Raw genomic sequence first — 17462 nt, forward strand, 5'->3', positions numbered from 1 at the left:
TAGTATAATTCACAAATAATTCTATCATTTTTATTATATGACATTATAATTTGTATCCCAAATATATTATTTTTGTTAAGTATTATTATATTATTGCTATAATGTGTACCCAATATCTAGATACTTTACGAGAACATCTAGACACATTACGACAACATCTAGATACTTTACGACAACATCTAGATACATTACGACAACATCTAGATACATTACGACAACATCTAGATACATTACAACATCTAGATACATTACAACATCTAGATACATTACAACATCTAGATACATTACGACAACATCTAGATACATTACAACAACATCTAGATACATTACGACAACATCTAGATACATTACGACAATATCTAGATACATTACGACAACATCTAGATACATTACGACAACATCTAGATACATTACAACATCTAGATACATTACGACAACATCTAGATACATTACAACATCTAGATACATTACAACATCTAGATACATTACAACATCTAGATACATTACGACAATATCTAGATACATTACGACAACATCTAGATACATTACGACAACATCTAGATACATTACAACATCTAGATACATTACGACAACATCTAGATACATTACAACATCTAGATACATTACGACAACATCTAGATACATTACAACATCTAGATACATTACGACAATATCTAGATACATTACGACAACATCTAGATACATTACGACAACATCTAGATACATTACGACAACATCTAGATACATTACAACATCTAGATACATTACAACATCTAGATACATTACAACAACATCTAGATACATTACAACATCTAGATACATTACGACAACATCTAGATACATTACGACAACATCTAGATACATTACAACATCTAGATACATTACGACAACATCTAGATACATTACGACAACATCTAGATACATTTCGACAACATCTAGATACATTACAACATCTAGATACATTTCGACAACACATTGTTATATTACAACATCTAGACACATTACGACAACAGCTCCATCGTTCCCTGTGCCGCTGACCATTCTTTATCAAATGTATCATTCCTTGATAGATTGATAAAAGTATCGCTCTGATTTCAATTAAATATTTTTTCCTGGATTAATTGATTTCACTGCAGGTTGAAAATGTCCTATCTACTCGTGTGTGTAGCACTGGTGGTCGTGTTCCTGGCCGTGAGATGGATTATACGGAGTCTTAGACTGGGAAACCTATCGGATCGGTACGTATTTATTACCGGATGTGACACGGGATTCGGAAACATGCTCGCCAAGAGGCTGGATTCTCTAGGTATGAATGTATTCGCTGGTTGTCTTACCTCTAAAGGACTTAGTGACTTAAACAAGGCGACATCTGATCGTCTGGTTACTATGGAGCTTGACGTTACCAAGGAAGACAGCATTCTCAGAGCATGCGCTGAAGTGAAAAAGATACTTCCGAAAGGCAAAGGTAAGTTAAACCTTTGTATCCATCAGTTGAAGGAGTAGGAGCAGTGTTCAGATATCACAAGCAAGTTGACACTCAGAGTCTAGTTTATTACTCTCGGCGAAAGTTTGGTTGTAAACAGTAACGTCTGAATCAATAGATTAACACGTGTTGTTTGGTTGTTAACAGTGACGTAACATCAGTAGATTTAACACCTGTTGCTTGGTTGTTAACAGTGACCTAACATCAGTAGATTAACACGTGTTGTTTTGTCGTTATCAGGGCTTTGGGGCGTTGTAAACAATGCCGGTATCGCCGGAAATGGGTCACAGGTGGAATGGCAGACGGTTGATAACTACCGGAAATGCAATGACGTCAACTTGTACGGAATGATAAACGTGACGAATGTGTTTCTGCCATTGGTGAGAAAGGCTAAAGGTCGTATTGTCAACATCACAAGCATCATGGGAAGAGTTGCCCTAGTACATGCCCCCTATGTCGTCTCTAAGTTCGGAGCAGAAGGTTTTTGTGATTGTCTAAGGTAATGGAACTATTGTACATTTACTTACTTTACATGCTAGCTTCCGAACGTCTATAACATGTAGGGTTTATATACTAACTTCCGAACGTCTATAACAAGTAGGGTTTATATACTAACTTCCGAACGTCTATAACATGTAGGGTTTATATACTAACTTCCGAACGTCTATAACAGGTAGGGTTTATATACTAACTTCCGAACGTCTATAACAGGTAGGGTTTATATACTAACTTCCGAACGTCTATAACAGGTAGGGTTTATATACTAACTTCCAAACGTCTATAACAAGTAGGGTTAATATACTAACTTCCGAACGTCTATAACAAGTAGGGTTTATATACTAACTTCCGAACGTCTATAACATGTAGGGTTTATATACTAACTTCCGAACGTCTATAACATGTAGGGTTTATATACTAACTTCCGAACGTAACTTCCGAACGTCTATAACATGTAGGGTTTATATACTAACTTCCGAACGTCTATAACAGGTAGGGTTTATATACAGTGTACTAACTTCCGAACGTCTATAACATGTAGGGTTTATATACTAACTTCCGAACGTCTATAACAAGTAGGGTTTATATATATACTAGCTTCCGAACATCTATAACATGTAGGGTTTATATACTAGCTTCCGAACGTCTATAACATGTAGGGTTTATATATTAACTTCCGAAAGTCTATAACATGAAGGGTTTATATACTAGCTTCCGAACGTCTATAACATGTAGGGTTTATATACTAACTTCCGAACGTCTATAACAAGTAGGGTTTATATACTAACTTCCGAACGTCTATAACATGTAGGGTTTATATACTAACTTCCGAACGTCTATAACATGTAGGGTTTATATACTAACTTCCGAACGTCTATAACATGTAGGGTTTATATACTAACTTCCGAACGTCTATAACAAGTAGGGTTTATATACAGTGTACTACCTTCCGAACGTCTATAACATGTAGGGTTTATATACTAACTTCCGAACGTCTATAACATGTAGGGTTTATATACTAACTTCCGAACGTCTATAACATGTAGGGTTTATATACAGTGTACTAACTTCCGAACGTCTATAACATGTAAGGTTTATATACTAACTTCCGAACGTCTATAACATGTAGGGTTTATATACTAACTTCCGAACGTCTATAACAAGTAGGGTTTATATACAGTGTACTAACTTCCGAACGTCTATAACAAGTAGGGTTTATATACTAACTTCCGAACGTCTATAACATGTAGGGTTTATATACTAACTTCCGAACGTCTATAACAAGTAGGGTTTATATGAGAACTTTGTCAAACCATTCATCCGTGTGTCCGTCAGTGACGATTTTATGTATATCATATCTCTTTTATCCGGTTATGTACGGGTTAGGGTATTCCTTATACTGTGAAACAATGGACATTAGTTCTTTATGTACCGAAAATAACGTTAGTTGCGTTTTAGATATATTATCTTTATACGTATTTTAGATACCAGTTATATAAGTGTGGGGTGGGCGTCCATCCGTCAATCCTTTGGTGTTACTTTTCTGTATATCATATCTATTTTAACCGTTTATGTACGGGTTAGGGTATTCGTCTACGGTGAAACAATGATAATATGTTCTTTATATATGGGAGATAATGTCAGTTGCGTTTTGGATATATAATCTAGTTCCTTTATACGTATTTTAGATACCAGTTATATAAGTGTGGTGTAAGCGTTCACATCATTGAGCCGGGTTTCTTCAACACCGGTATCGTCGACCTAGACCGGTTCGGAAGGAGCATGAGATCGTCGTTCCAAGCGATGGACGACGAACGAAAGGAATTTTATGGTGAACATTACGTCGACGAAGGTACGGGATGATAACAAAGTACATCACTATCAAATTAAGTCCCTATAATAAATGTACGGCAGTATAAAAAAATAACTACAGTTGATTAACAAATACCCAGCTACTGTTCAAATAGAAATATCTAACGACTGTCAATATAGAAATATCCAACGACTGTCAATATAGAAATATCCGACGACTGTCAATATAGAAATATCCAACGACTGTCAATATAGAAATATCCAACGACTGTCAATATAGAAATATCCGACGACTGTCAATATAGAAATATCCAACGACTGTCAATATAGAAATATCCGACGACTGTCAATATAGAAATATCCGACGACTGTCAATATAGAAATATCCAACGACTGTCAATATAGAAATATCCAACGACTGTCAATATAGAAATATCCGACGACTGTCAATATAGAAATATCCAACGACTGTCAATATAGAAATATTTAGCGACTGTCAATATAGAAATATCCGACGACTGTCAAAATAGAAATATCCAACTACTGTCAATATAGAAATATCCGACGACTGTCAATATAGAAATATCCAACGACTGTCAATATAGAAATATCCAACAACTGTCAATATAGAAATATCTAACTACTGTCAATATAGAAATATCCAACGACTGTCAATATAGAAATATCCAACGACTGTCAATATAGAAATATCCAACGACTGTCAAAATAGAAATATCCAACTACTGTCAATATAGAAATATCCAACGACTGTCAATACAGAAATATCCAACGACTGTCAATATAGTAATATCCAACGACTGTCAATATAGAAATATCTAACGACTTTCAATATAGAAATATTCAAAAACTTTCAATATAGACATTTCCAACTACTTTTCATCTAGAAATATACAACTACTGTCAATATAGAAATATACAACTACTGTCAATATAGAAATATCCAACGACTGTCAATATAAAAATATCCAACGACTGTCAATATAGAAATATCCGACTACTGTCAATATAGAAATATCCGACTACTGTCAATATAGAAATATCCAACGACTAACAAAATTGAAATATCCAACGACTGCCAATAAAGAAATATCCAACGACTGTCAATATAGAAATATCTAACGACTGTCAATATAGAAATATCCAACGACTGTCAATATAGAAATATCCAACAACTGTCAATATAGAAATATCTAACTACTGTCAATATAGAAATATCCAACGACTGTCAATATAGAAATATCCGACGACTGTCAATATAGAAATATCCAACGACTGTCAAAATAGAAATATCCAACTACTGTCAATATAGAAATATCCAACGACTGTCAATACAGAAATATCCAACGACTGTCAATATAGTAATATCCAACGACTGTCAATATAGAAATATCTAACGACTTTCAATATAGAAATATTCAAAAACTTTCAATATAGACATTTCCAACTACTTTTCATCTAGAAATATACAACTACTGTCAATATAGAAATATACAACTACTGTCAATATAGAAATATCCAACGACTGTCAATATAAAAATATCCAACGACTGTCAATATAGAAATATCCGACTACTGTCAATATAGAAATATCCAACGACTGCCAATATAGAAATATCCAACGACTGTCAATATAGAAATATCTAACGACTGTCAATATAGAAATATCCAACGACTGTCAATATAGAAATATCAAACTACTGTCAATATAGAAATATACAACGACTGTCAATATAGAAATATCTAACGACTGACAATATAGGCATTTCAAACTACTGTCAAAATAGAAATATCCGACGACTGTCTATATAGACATATCCAACTACTGTCAATATAGAAATATCTAACGACTGTCAATATAGAAATATCCAACGACTGTCAATATAGAAATATCCAACAACTGTCAATATAGAAATATCTAACTACTGTCAATATAGAAATATCCAACGACTGTCAATATAGAAATATCCGACGACTGTCAATATAGAAATATCCAACGACTGTCAAAATAGAAATATCCAACTACTGTCAATATAGAAATATCCAACGACTGTCAATACAGAAATATCCAACGACTGTCAATATAGTAATATCCAACGACTGTCAATATAGAAATATCTAACGACTTTCAATATAGAAATATTCAAAAACTTTCAATATAGACATTTCCAACTACTTTTCATCTAGAAATATACAACTACTGTCAATATAGAAATATACAACTACTGTCAATATAGAAATATCCAACGACTGTCAATATAAAAATATCCAACGACTGTCAATATAGAAATATCCGACTACTGTCAATATAGAAATATCCAACGACTAACAAAATTGAAATATCCAACGACTGCCAATATAGAAATATCCAACGACTGTCAATATAGAAATATCTAACGACTGTCAATATAGAAATATCCAACGACTGTCAATATAGAAATATCAAACTACTGTCAATATAGAAATATACAACGACTGTCAATATAGAAATATCTAACGACTGACAATATAGGCATTTCAAACTACTGTCAAAATAGAAATATCCGACGACTGTCTATATAGACATATCCAACTACTGTCAATATAGAAATATCCAACTAATGTCCATATAGAAATTACCAGCTACTGTCAATCTAGAAAAATACGACTGCTACCAATATAGACAGTTTCAACTACTATCATTATAGACGTTTACTACTACTGTTCGTAAAAATATTTCCCACTACTGTCAATATAGTAATTTCCAGCTACTCTCTATTAGGAACTCACATTTCACAGAAGCAGTCAGGTATGCATACTCCCATTATCGTTTGAGTACACAATATTGATGTGTTGAAGCCCTATATCTTTTGAGGAGACACTATTGAGATGTCAAAGCCCTATATCGTTTGAGTAGACACTATTGAGATGTTGAAGCCCTATATCGTTTGAGTAGACACTATTGAGATGTTGAAGCCCTATATCATTGAGTAGACACTATTGATGTGTTGAAGCCCTATATCGTTTGAGTAGACACTATTGATGTGTTGAAGCCCTGTATCGTTTGAGTAGACACTATTGAGATGTTGAAGCCCTATATCGTTTGAGTAGACACTATTGAGATGTTGAAGCCCTGTATCGTTTGAGTAGACACTATTGAGATGTTGAAGCCCCGTATCGTTTGAGTAGACACTATTGAGATGTTGAAGCCCTGTATCGTTTGAGTAGACACTATTGAGATGTTGAAGCCCCGTATCGTTTGAGTAGACACTATTGAGATGAAGCCCTATATCGTTTGAGTAGACACTATTGAGATATTGAAGCCCTATATCGTTTGAGTAGACAATATTGATATGTTGAAGCCCTATATCGTTTGAGTAGACACTATTGATATGTTGAAGCCCTATATCGTTTGAGTAGACACTATTGAGATGTTGAAGCCCTATATCGTTTGAGTAGACACTATTGAGATATTGAAGCCCTATATCGTTTGAGTAGACACTATTGAGATATTGAAGCCCTATATCGTTTGAGTAGACACTATTGAGATGTTGAAGCCCTATATCGTTTGAGTAGACACTATTGAGATGTTGAAGCCCTGTATCGTTTGAGTAGACACTATTGAGATGTTGAAGCCCCGTATCGTTTGAGTAGACACTATTGAGATATTGAAGCCCTATATCGTTTGAGTAGTCACTATTGAGATATTGAAGCCCTATATCGTTTGAGTAGACACTATTGAGATGTTGAAGCCCTATATCGTTTGAGTAGACACTATTGAGATATTGAAGCCCTATATCGTTTGAGTAGACATTATTGAGATGTTGAAGCCCTATATCGTTTGAGTAGACACTATTGAGATATTGAAGCCCTATATCGTTTGAGTAAACACTATTAAGATGTTGAAGCCCTATATCGTTTGAGTAGACACTATTGAGATATTGAAGCCCTATATCGTTTGAGTAGACACTATTGAGATGTTGAAGCCCTATATCATTTGAGTAGACACTATTGAGATGTTGAAGCCCTATATCGTTGAGTAGACACTAAATCGTTAAATACCGACATTAGTTGACGGAGATAAAAGACTATTGTATCCTACTCGTTCTATTGTCATGTTTCGTTTTGTTGTTTTAGTGATGAAAGGTGCCAAGGAGGGTATTAGTGCTGCTTTATCGTCTGATACGTACAAGGTGGTGGACGCCTACACGCATGCGTTGACCGCCGTGTATCCCCGAGCTAGATACGTTGTAGGTTTCGACGCTAACGTTGTGTTCCGTCTGATATGGACTCTGCCGGAGTCGATAGGCGACCGCCTAGTGGCGGTATTGTTTAAGTTCCCCATACCGGCCGGATGTCGGAAGTGATGTCAGAAGAGGAAGTGACGTCAGAAGTGATGTCAGAAGTGATGTCAGAAGAGGAAGTGATGTCAGAACAGGAAGTGATGTCAGAAGAAGAAGTAACGAGATCGTTAATGCTTCATCTGTTTGGAAACGAAAACCACAACGCAATATGTTGAAGTTGTGACTTCTGTTCCGTAACACGTACATTTTGAGTTGTCTCTTATTGTTAATCGCCGACATAGCACATCTATCAAAATAAATATATAATCATTTGATTGATAAATATTAATCATTCTGATCCTTTGCAAGATTCGCTCATAAACAATTAAACACTATAAAAACCTTAAACAAATTTTGCTTTGTGAGATATATAGAAAATCGAATAATTTAGCGTTGAATACACATACATTGTAGATGTTTCACGATTATGACGGAATACCGTTTTTTTTTTTTTTTTTTGTTCTTTTTGTTTTTTTTTTGTAATTTAGATTTTTTTTCCGGTTGTGCGAACAATACATTCCATATATTAAACAGTCTCTTATAGTCCGGCAGAATGGTGCATATATCAGTAGAATTGTGGGTTTTGTAGTAAAAACATTAAACTTTGCATATAGGTAGGGCATCATGACTTGAATAAATTCAGATATGGGGCCAAGCTATTTTTTCCAAGATGGCCGCCAAAATCAAGATGGCTGCCATATATATCTGGTAAATTTGAGATTTTGTCCAATCTATGCATACCTTTACTTTTCTGACTACTAAATGAACAGAAATTAACAAACTTATTTCTTTATCAAACAATCATGTTAACAAGATAGCCACCAAATCTAAGATGGCCACCAAATTCAAGATGGCTGCCATATACATGCCGAATGTTGAGTTTCATAAAGGGTATACAGATTTTGACCTTTTTTTGTGAAACTCTTAGGTGTAATTAACAGAAAATTTGTAATGAAATAATCATGCTTACATTAAATCATATGGTATTTTAGGTATTATATAAGTGAAATATCATATACTAGGCACTATTTAAATCTTTAAAAAGAATTCATCAAATCAAAGTTAGACTGGAAAACATTAACACTTTTTCACAAAAACCCATTGTCCAAAAATCACATGGTAAAATGCCACGCTGAAGTTTACTTTTCATGGTCACATTCACCATCACACTTGCATAATGCAGTGCACTTGAGGTTGTTCCTTGCACATTTACAATGTCCTCTGCAGCCCCTGTCTGGGTTACATGCACATCGAATTAACTGGTGACAGGACTTCGATGCTTCAGGAAGTGTGGTCCATACAGGTTCCCATTCATGATCACGGTTTCTTGTCCATCCCCACTCACTAGGGCAGGGTAGGTCAGGCGAAGGTTTTAATGCTTGTCCCCAAACATATCCTGCTTGGTACACAGCTCTCTTTGTATGCTCCATCAGAGCTGCAGATGTTGGAGGCAAAACTTCCATTGTCCTGGCTTTCTTCGTAAATAAATCCTTGCGTGCTTCATTGATACACTGGCAGTTACTTGTGCGGTCATACATGAGGATAACAAACCGTTCGAGTACCTGTATGTTATCAGCTATTGCATGCTCTCCTGGTGTGTCGCTTAATGCTAAAAATGTTGATGTTGCCTCGTCAAACGCATTCCATATGTCCCATGCAGTTTTCTTTCCACAACCCAGCAGGAATGATGTTTGGTCACAACCTGTGAATGCATGGAAAACTGGTAATGCTGCTGATTTCTCCGGGCCCAATGATGAAGCTATCTGGTGTACTGGAATGTATCTGTAGTGTTTTCCTACCCCAAATGCTATCCAAAATTGCGTCAATTGTGGCATCTTTTGACACAAAGCAATGGCTATTGCTACTATATCAGTGTCAACAGTCCTCAAGAGCAGTCGTGTGTATCCTGCATGAACACAATCCGCTGCATGAAGCATCAAGCGGGTATCAGCTTCCTCTTGTGTGCAGGGAGAGAGCATTGTATTGTCATACTCAGTTGAGGACAACACATCTTCGTCACATGAAGTGATGATTATTTTATCACCATAGGATTTTTCAACTGACCGGTGAGCGAGGTATCGAAATAGCTCAGTTTTGTTGTCATCAATTCGAAGAAATGCCTCCCAATTGTTTGGTACCTTCGCTGAAGCTTCAACACGCCGTCTCACTCCTTTCCCTCTTTTACTCCTAGTACTCGATTTCAGACTATCATTGAGATACTTGTCCCACACGATGTCAATCCTATCTACACCGTCAAGTTGCTCTTGCATGTACTTCAAAAACACATCTCGTGAATATTCTTGAAATGTTGTTGCTACCCCAGGTTTTAGGATATTCACAATTGCAGCTCCATCGAACAACTTGGCATCAACATTTGGAAAGGTGACATTTGATTTTCCATGCTTTTCAAGGCATGTGAGCAATGATGATTTAGAGCCTGACCGAATTGTACCATACTGGGATAAAGCAGGGGGATAAGCCTGGTTTTCATGACAGAAGAATTCGTCGAGATCACATCCGCGTACCTGGCAGGAAACATATAGTTGTGTGAAAAGAGAGCAACTTTTCTTAAGAGAATTGATGTGTAGTTTGCTTTTATTAACATCTCGAGGTGGCGGGCATTTTAGTAATGCCAGTTTGTTTCTTTTTAAACAGGCAAAGATAGGTTCCGATTTTTGGATCAACCTCTTTTCTACAAACTCATCAAATTGTTCTTTTCCGAGCCTCTCAATGTTGCGCACCGTCGATACAACTTCTGCGATATTACTTGTTTGTATTTATTTCCATCAAAAATACCCCCCTATTTGTCCGTTTTATAGCCAGCGAAATAGTTGTCTTCTGATATTGTGTAGAGGTAGAAAGTAGATATATAACTATATATACTGTATCCATCTTGTTGTCGGTAGAAGACAGTGCTGGAATGGTTTAGCGATTTGTCACCGTGGTGATTACTTAAACATCTGGACCAGGATGTATCCTCAGCATTGATGAAAGAAACCAAAAATAGTAAAATCATAAATTCTTTATGTAAAGTTTCGCCAGTGTTAAAGTTTTTCGAGTAAGAGTTACTTCCCCTGAAGTAAAGAGGTCAGTCAATAACAGGGTCACAGGGTCACAGGACGGTACCACGTAGGATATTACAGTGACCAGTGGCGTAGGAGGGGTCAAGATTTTTTTTTTTTTTTTTTTTTTTTTCAAATTTAAATCCAACACGTGTATTTTATGCATGTGTGTTATAATCGATTTATTTCTTTATTCATTGTATGTGTGATGGACACAATTAGATCGAGACCTCTTTATTTTAGAAGTGATGCTTTTTCGTATTTTATTTTTTTTTCATATTTGAATCGGTCGTTATAACTAGAGAAATAAAAATTACATTTTGCTGAGAGATTTTGATGCGTGTGAAGGAACGCGTTGTCGCAGGAATTTGTGTGTGTGATTTAAAAAAAAAAAGTTTTATGTTGTTTTGTTTTTAAAACTGTTCTCACATGTGGAATGCCTGATAATATGAGAATTATAATCATCACACGTAATAGATCTATATAACATGCAAAATTTCACATTTTTTTTCCATCGTAATCTAAAGAAAAGAGAAGCGAAAAGACAATATATCATAAATTACAAATGGTTTAATGTGTAATCATCTGCCTCTGCAATCAAAACCAGTTAAATGCAACCATTTAAAAAATAGAAACGGGTTTCTATTTATTTTATTTTTTTATTACGTTAAAACTCATAATTTTTTTCCTTCTATATTTGATAGGTTTTTAACTTTTTAACTCATGCAGACGACATATAGTTCCGAGGATTTGTTATTATATAAACGTCGGAATGTTCCCGATTCATTGAAATAAACGATATATTATCATATTCATAACTGGAACCACATCTTATACTTTCATTTTTTATCTCTTTGATGACCCCCTCCGCTATTTATTTTTCTTTGTATAACTATGTCTGTATTTACTTTGTTCTATAATCACTGTCCCCTACGATCGGCTTTCTCCCATTTCCATCTATAACACGTATTGTCATGTCTATTCACGTCATCCTTTTCGCTCTTCTACAAACGTACAATAATTTAAACAATATTGCTACTGTATTAATTCTAATTATACTTTTGTCGGGTGATATACAAATCCAGGACCAGCGGGTCCCCATCTGATCTCTCCGGCGCTGAATCCTCTCTTTCAGACGAGAACTCTCTTCCAGACGATAACTCTCGTCATATCATGCATTTGAATATTCGAAGCGTCAGACACAAAATTTACTTCCCTGGTAGTTTCACTGATGATATTGACATCTTGTGTTTAACAGAGACGCATTTAGATCCTTCTGTCCCCGATTCTGACCTTCTTACTAATTTCTCGGCCATATTTAGAAAGGATAGAAATGCTTTAAGTGGTGGTATATATGTTATATTCTACCAACGACATGCTTCCCAAACGCAGACTTGACCTCGAAACCCAAAATGATGAAACAATGTGGAATATTTATATTTCCACTCAATTCAGACTCAATGAACCTACCACAGTTAACTCGAGTCATTTTTCAATGAACTATATCAAGTCCGGCGTAGGAATACATTTGTCGAGCTTGGACTATATTTTTTTAATTCCTTTTCAAAAGTGATCATATTTATATGAAATAAATTCCTTTAAAAGTAATATTTGTTTTAATTCGCTATTAAATTTGTTCGCGAAAGAAATCCTGAAAGTATTAACCATATGTAGACGAAGAGTGATGACGTACATTTCGGTAAGTTCCGTGGTAGACTTGCACAAGTCTCTATTTATCAAAGACAAAATATCGTACAAAATATCAAAAAAATATAAATATAAGGATTGAATAAATTTATGTTGAGGTGTATGGGGGTATAAACCTCAAAAGGTCTTGAGGCAAATTTATTATCATAAAATTTGTCTCAAGACCTATTGAGGTTTATACCCCCATACACCTCAACATAACATTATTCAATCCTTAAATCAACCCATTTTACATTAGTGATACTATTAGAGACAATTCAACCATGTTTAAGAGCTGTTCTTATTTCGATATCTTCTTTTGTAACAAAACCTGCGTCATTTAAGCGGAAAATTGGGTTATTCAATAGAGCAGACATTTTGAACCTTAAAGCTGAAGTTAAAAATGTTAGGTGGGACATCTTGTTTTCTGATGCTGAAAATGTTAGTGAAAAAAGTGACATATTTTCTAATACACTTAATACGTTTATATATGAATATTCCTACAAAGACCATAACCGTGAACAAAAACGACAAACTATGGATGAACGGTCAACTAAGAAGGGAAATAAAGCGTAGAAATAGATTAAGGAAGCATTTTATAAGAGTTAAATCACCATAGTCTGAAATTAAATACAAACGTGCCAGAAACAAAATAAGTAACATGCTCAAACACGCTAAAACCCTCTTCTACAATAACGTTGATGGGCTAATAAACGATAGCTCAGCTAACCCTAGAACATATTGGAAACTAATGCGCATGTTCTTGAAAGGTAATACCACTAATACTCTTCCTCCTTTGCTTAACCCAACAACTAATTGCCTTACCTCGAACAAATATGAGAAATCCAATATTCTTAATAACTTTTAAAAATCTATTTCTCACTTAGACGACCCTGACGATGATACACCCTACTTTGAAACCCAGACTGACACATCCCTTTCTGAAATTATTATAAGCGAACAAGAGGTTGCTTGTACAATGTATACCCTCGACATTAATAAAGCCACTGGTCCTGACAGTATTAGTATAAGATGATGAAAATATTAACCTCGGAAATAACCAAATCTCTTCGTACTTCTGTATTTCCCGATTCATGGAAGCTAGCCCATATCAAACCAATTTTGTTTAAAAAAAGGACAACCTGAACTGGCTAACAACTATTAGACCTGTATCACTTCTTAGCTGTCTTGGCAAACTCTTCGAACGAATTATCCATAAACATATTTAACTATCTTTTTGGGAACAAACTTCTCTACAATCTACAATCTGGATTCCTACCTAACCAGTCTACTACTCACCAACTAATCGAACTCTATCATAACATACTTCTTCCCTTGGAAAACCATAAATATACTGTTTATGTTTTCTGCCACTTTTCTAAAGCCTTTGATAGACTTTGGCATAATGGTCTCCTAATAAAACTAGAAAAATACGGATAAGAGGCAAACTTTTGGAATGGCTAAAAAACTATTTAACTAATAGACGTCAATCAGTTGTTCTACAAAATACTATTTCTTCGCAAGTATGCATCAAAGCTGGAGTTCCCCAGGGATCTGTTTCTAGGGCCACTTCTTTTCTTGATATATATAAACGATATATCTAATACAATTTTATCTATTACTAGGCTCTTTGCCGATGACACCGCACTGACACATTCTTCTAAAAATCTTCTCGACATTAAACAAGTAATAAACTTTGACATGGAACAAATGAATCTTTGGTAAAAAAAAAAGCTAATGAACTTCAATCCTACTAAAACCGAAACACTCCTGATTTCCAACACAACTATACCTTCTAACCCACAATTTCTTTTCGATAATAAACCAATCCATGTTGTTAACAATCACAAACATCTAAGTGTAGTTATGAATAGCAGTGGTACATGGAATTCCCACATTGAAGACATTTTAAATAAAACTACTAAATATATAGCAGCTTTAAGAAAAGTAAAATACATCTTAAATAGGAACAAGAGGCCCATGGGCCTTAACGGTCATCTGACAAACACTTACAGCAGGGACACACCCCTCAATCAAACACTTACAGCAGGGACACACCCCTCAATCAAACACTCAGTTATGTTTCAGATCAATGGTTTTTATCAATGTTGGGAAAAGGAGAAGAAACATCTTAAAAGCCAAATTTCAGCCAAATTACCATTTTTGGGCCATGCCCCTTTGTCCCCATGGGTCGGACAAGCCTCATTTATATTGATTAGAATTGCCCTTCCCCGATGATGTTTCATACTAAATATGGTTGTAATCAATTAAGGCATTAAGAAGGAGAAGCATTTTTAAGCAAAATTTTGGCTAAGTTCCCCTTTTGGGGCCTCGCCTCTGTGTCCACAGTGGTCACACTAGCCTCATTCATATAAAATAAAATGATGTTTCAAACCAAATTCGGATGTAATCCACCAAATGGTTGAAAAGGATTAGGGTTTTAAAGCAACAATTCGACAAATTTCCCCCTTTGGGGACTGCCACATTGGCCTTTTGGGTCATATCAGCCTTATTCATGTAAAATATAATTGCCCTCCCCCAATGATGTTTCACACCACATTTGGATGTAATCCAGTTAAGGGTTAAGGAGAAGTAGGATTTTAAAGCAAAATTTCAGCAAAGTTCACCTCTATGGGCCCATCCTTTCTGGCCCTAGGGGTCGGACCAGCCTCATTTATATAAAATATGATCGCCCTCCCATGATGTTTCACACAAAATTTAGATGTAATCCAGTTAAGGGTAAAGGAGGAGTAAGATTTTACTGCAAAATTTCAGCAAAGTGCCCCTTTTTGGCTCTAGATGTTGGACCAGCCTCATTTATATAAAATATGATCGCCTTCCCCTAATGATGTTTTACACTGAATTTGGATGAAATCCATTAAAGGGTTATGGAGGAGTAGGATTTTAAAGCAAAATTTCAACAAAGTTCCCCTTTTGGGGCGTCGCCCCTCAGGCCCTAGGGGTCAGACGAGCCTCATTTATATAAAATATTATTGCCCTCCCTCAATGATGTTTCACACCAAATTTAGTTGTAACCCCTCCAAGGGTTAAGATAAGGTAGGGCTTAAGCAAAAATTCACTAAAGTTCCCATTTTGGGGCCCCGCCCCTCCGGCCCCATGGGTCACACCAGCCTCATTTATATAAAATATGATTGCCCTCCCTCAATGATGCTTCAACTAAATTTGGAAGTAATCCACCCAAGGGTTAAGATGGAGTAGAGTTTTTAAGCAAGAATTCGCCAAAGTTTCCCTTTTGGGGCCCCGCCCCTCCGGCCCCAGGGGTCACACCAGCCTCATTTATATAAAATATGATTGCCCTCCCTCAATGATGCTTCAACTAAATTTGGAAGTAATCCACCCAAGGGTTAAGATGGAGTAGAGTTTTTAAGCAAGAATTCACCAAAGTTTCCCTTTTGGGGCCCCGCCCCTCCGGCCCCAGGGGTCACACCAGTCTCATCCTGACCCTTTACCTAAAAACTTAGAAAAAATATACCTTGTCTTTTTCAGTCCACTCTTCGAGTAAAACAGCGCAGAATTATGACAACCAAATTACGACTCACATCACACAATTTAGCAATCGAATCCGGAAGATACAGAAATATTGATAGACGTTTAGATATTGTTTAAACTGTGATGTTTAAGATGTTGAAGATGAATATCATTTTCTTCTTGTATGTCAGTGCTACTCTGATATCAGGAAAAAAACATATCAAAAAGCATTTCTGGGATAAACCTTCAGTTTTGAAGGTTATTGAATTAATAAAATCAAACAATCTAAAGGAATTAAACTTGTTGGGTAAATTTATTATTGAAGCTTTCAAGCGTAGAATTGTTTAACTTCATCCGTCAATTTGTATTTTATTTCACATAGACACGGCCCTCTGACCGATCAGTAATATTTAATGTTCTCCTTCCGGACAGACCACTATTTATGGAATCTTAACAATAAAAATGTATGGTTATTTGTTTATGATTCTGTTATTACATGGTTCTATACCTTATGTTCTGATTATGTAGATGTAGATGTATTACAGAAAATATTGAATGTAATTTTTGCACGGATAATAACTCTAAGTAATATTCGTTTATACATTTGACTTAACTAATTTTTGTCATATTTTGTGTTCTTGTAAGTCATATAAGTATAGTTACTGCATGCCATATTTTGTATTATCGATGTTACAAATGAATTCTGTATATACTGATAGGCTGTATGGCCTAAAGTGAATAAAAAAATGAAATTGAATTGAGTACGCCTCCGAAGTATGGGATAACTGTAACGCCACTTTAACAAATAAACTTGAGAATATGCGATATGAAGCATGTCGAATAATTACCGGTTTACCCATCTTTACTAAGAAAGAATATATCTATAGGGAACATAGATGGCAATCACTAGCAGACAGACGAAGAAATCTGTTTAAATGGATTCGAAATGATCTCCTTCATATTTTGTCAACATTGTTTTAATATCTACACTCGCACAAACGATTACACACCATTTGTTGTAAACGTTAGTTGATATGATATAATATTGTATAACTGAAGACGAACCTGGGATGTTCACCACATAATTCACCT

General features: G+C 35.5%; 1 protein-coding gene across 1 annotated transcript; it reads left to right on the plus strand.

Annotated features, from left to right (window-relative positions):
* Positions 1 to 1101: 1101 nt before the first annotated feature.
* On the plus strand, positions 1102 to 8522 carry LOC117318303 (retinol dehydrogenase 7-like). The gene is made up of 4 exons (XM_033873301.1): positions 1102 to 1465; positions 1724 to 1982; positions 3670 to 3833; positions 7928 to 8522. Exons 1-4 carry the CDS (start codon positions 1144 to 1146, stop codon positions 8155 to 8157), a joined length of 975 nt encoding a protein of 324 aa, XP_033729192.1. The 5' UTR covers positions 1102 to 1143; the 3' UTR covers positions 8158 to 8522.
* The last annotated feature ends 8940 nt before the right edge of the window (positions 8523 to 17462 follow it).

This window comes from Pecten maximus, unplaced genomic scaffold (genome assembly GCF_902652985.1).
Source record: "Pecten maximus unplaced genomic scaffold, xPecMax1.1, whole genome shotgun sequence".
NCBI lineage: Eukaryota > Metazoa > Mollusca > Bivalvia > Pectinida > Pectinidae > Pecten > Pecten maximus.

Coding starts and splice junctions, on each gene's coding strand:
- LOC117318303 (XM_033873301.1), top strand. CDS start 1,144: ATGTCCTATCTACTCGTGTGTGTAGCACTGGTGGTCGTGTTCCTGGCC. Junction 1,466..1,723: donor GATACTTCCGAAAGGCAAAG/GTAAGTTAAACC, acceptor TGTCGTTATCAG/GGCTTTGGGGCGTTGTAAAC. Junction 3,834..7,927: donor TGAACATTACGTCGACGAAG/GTACGGGATGAT, acceptor TTGTTGTTTTAG/TGATGAAAGGTGCCAAGGAG.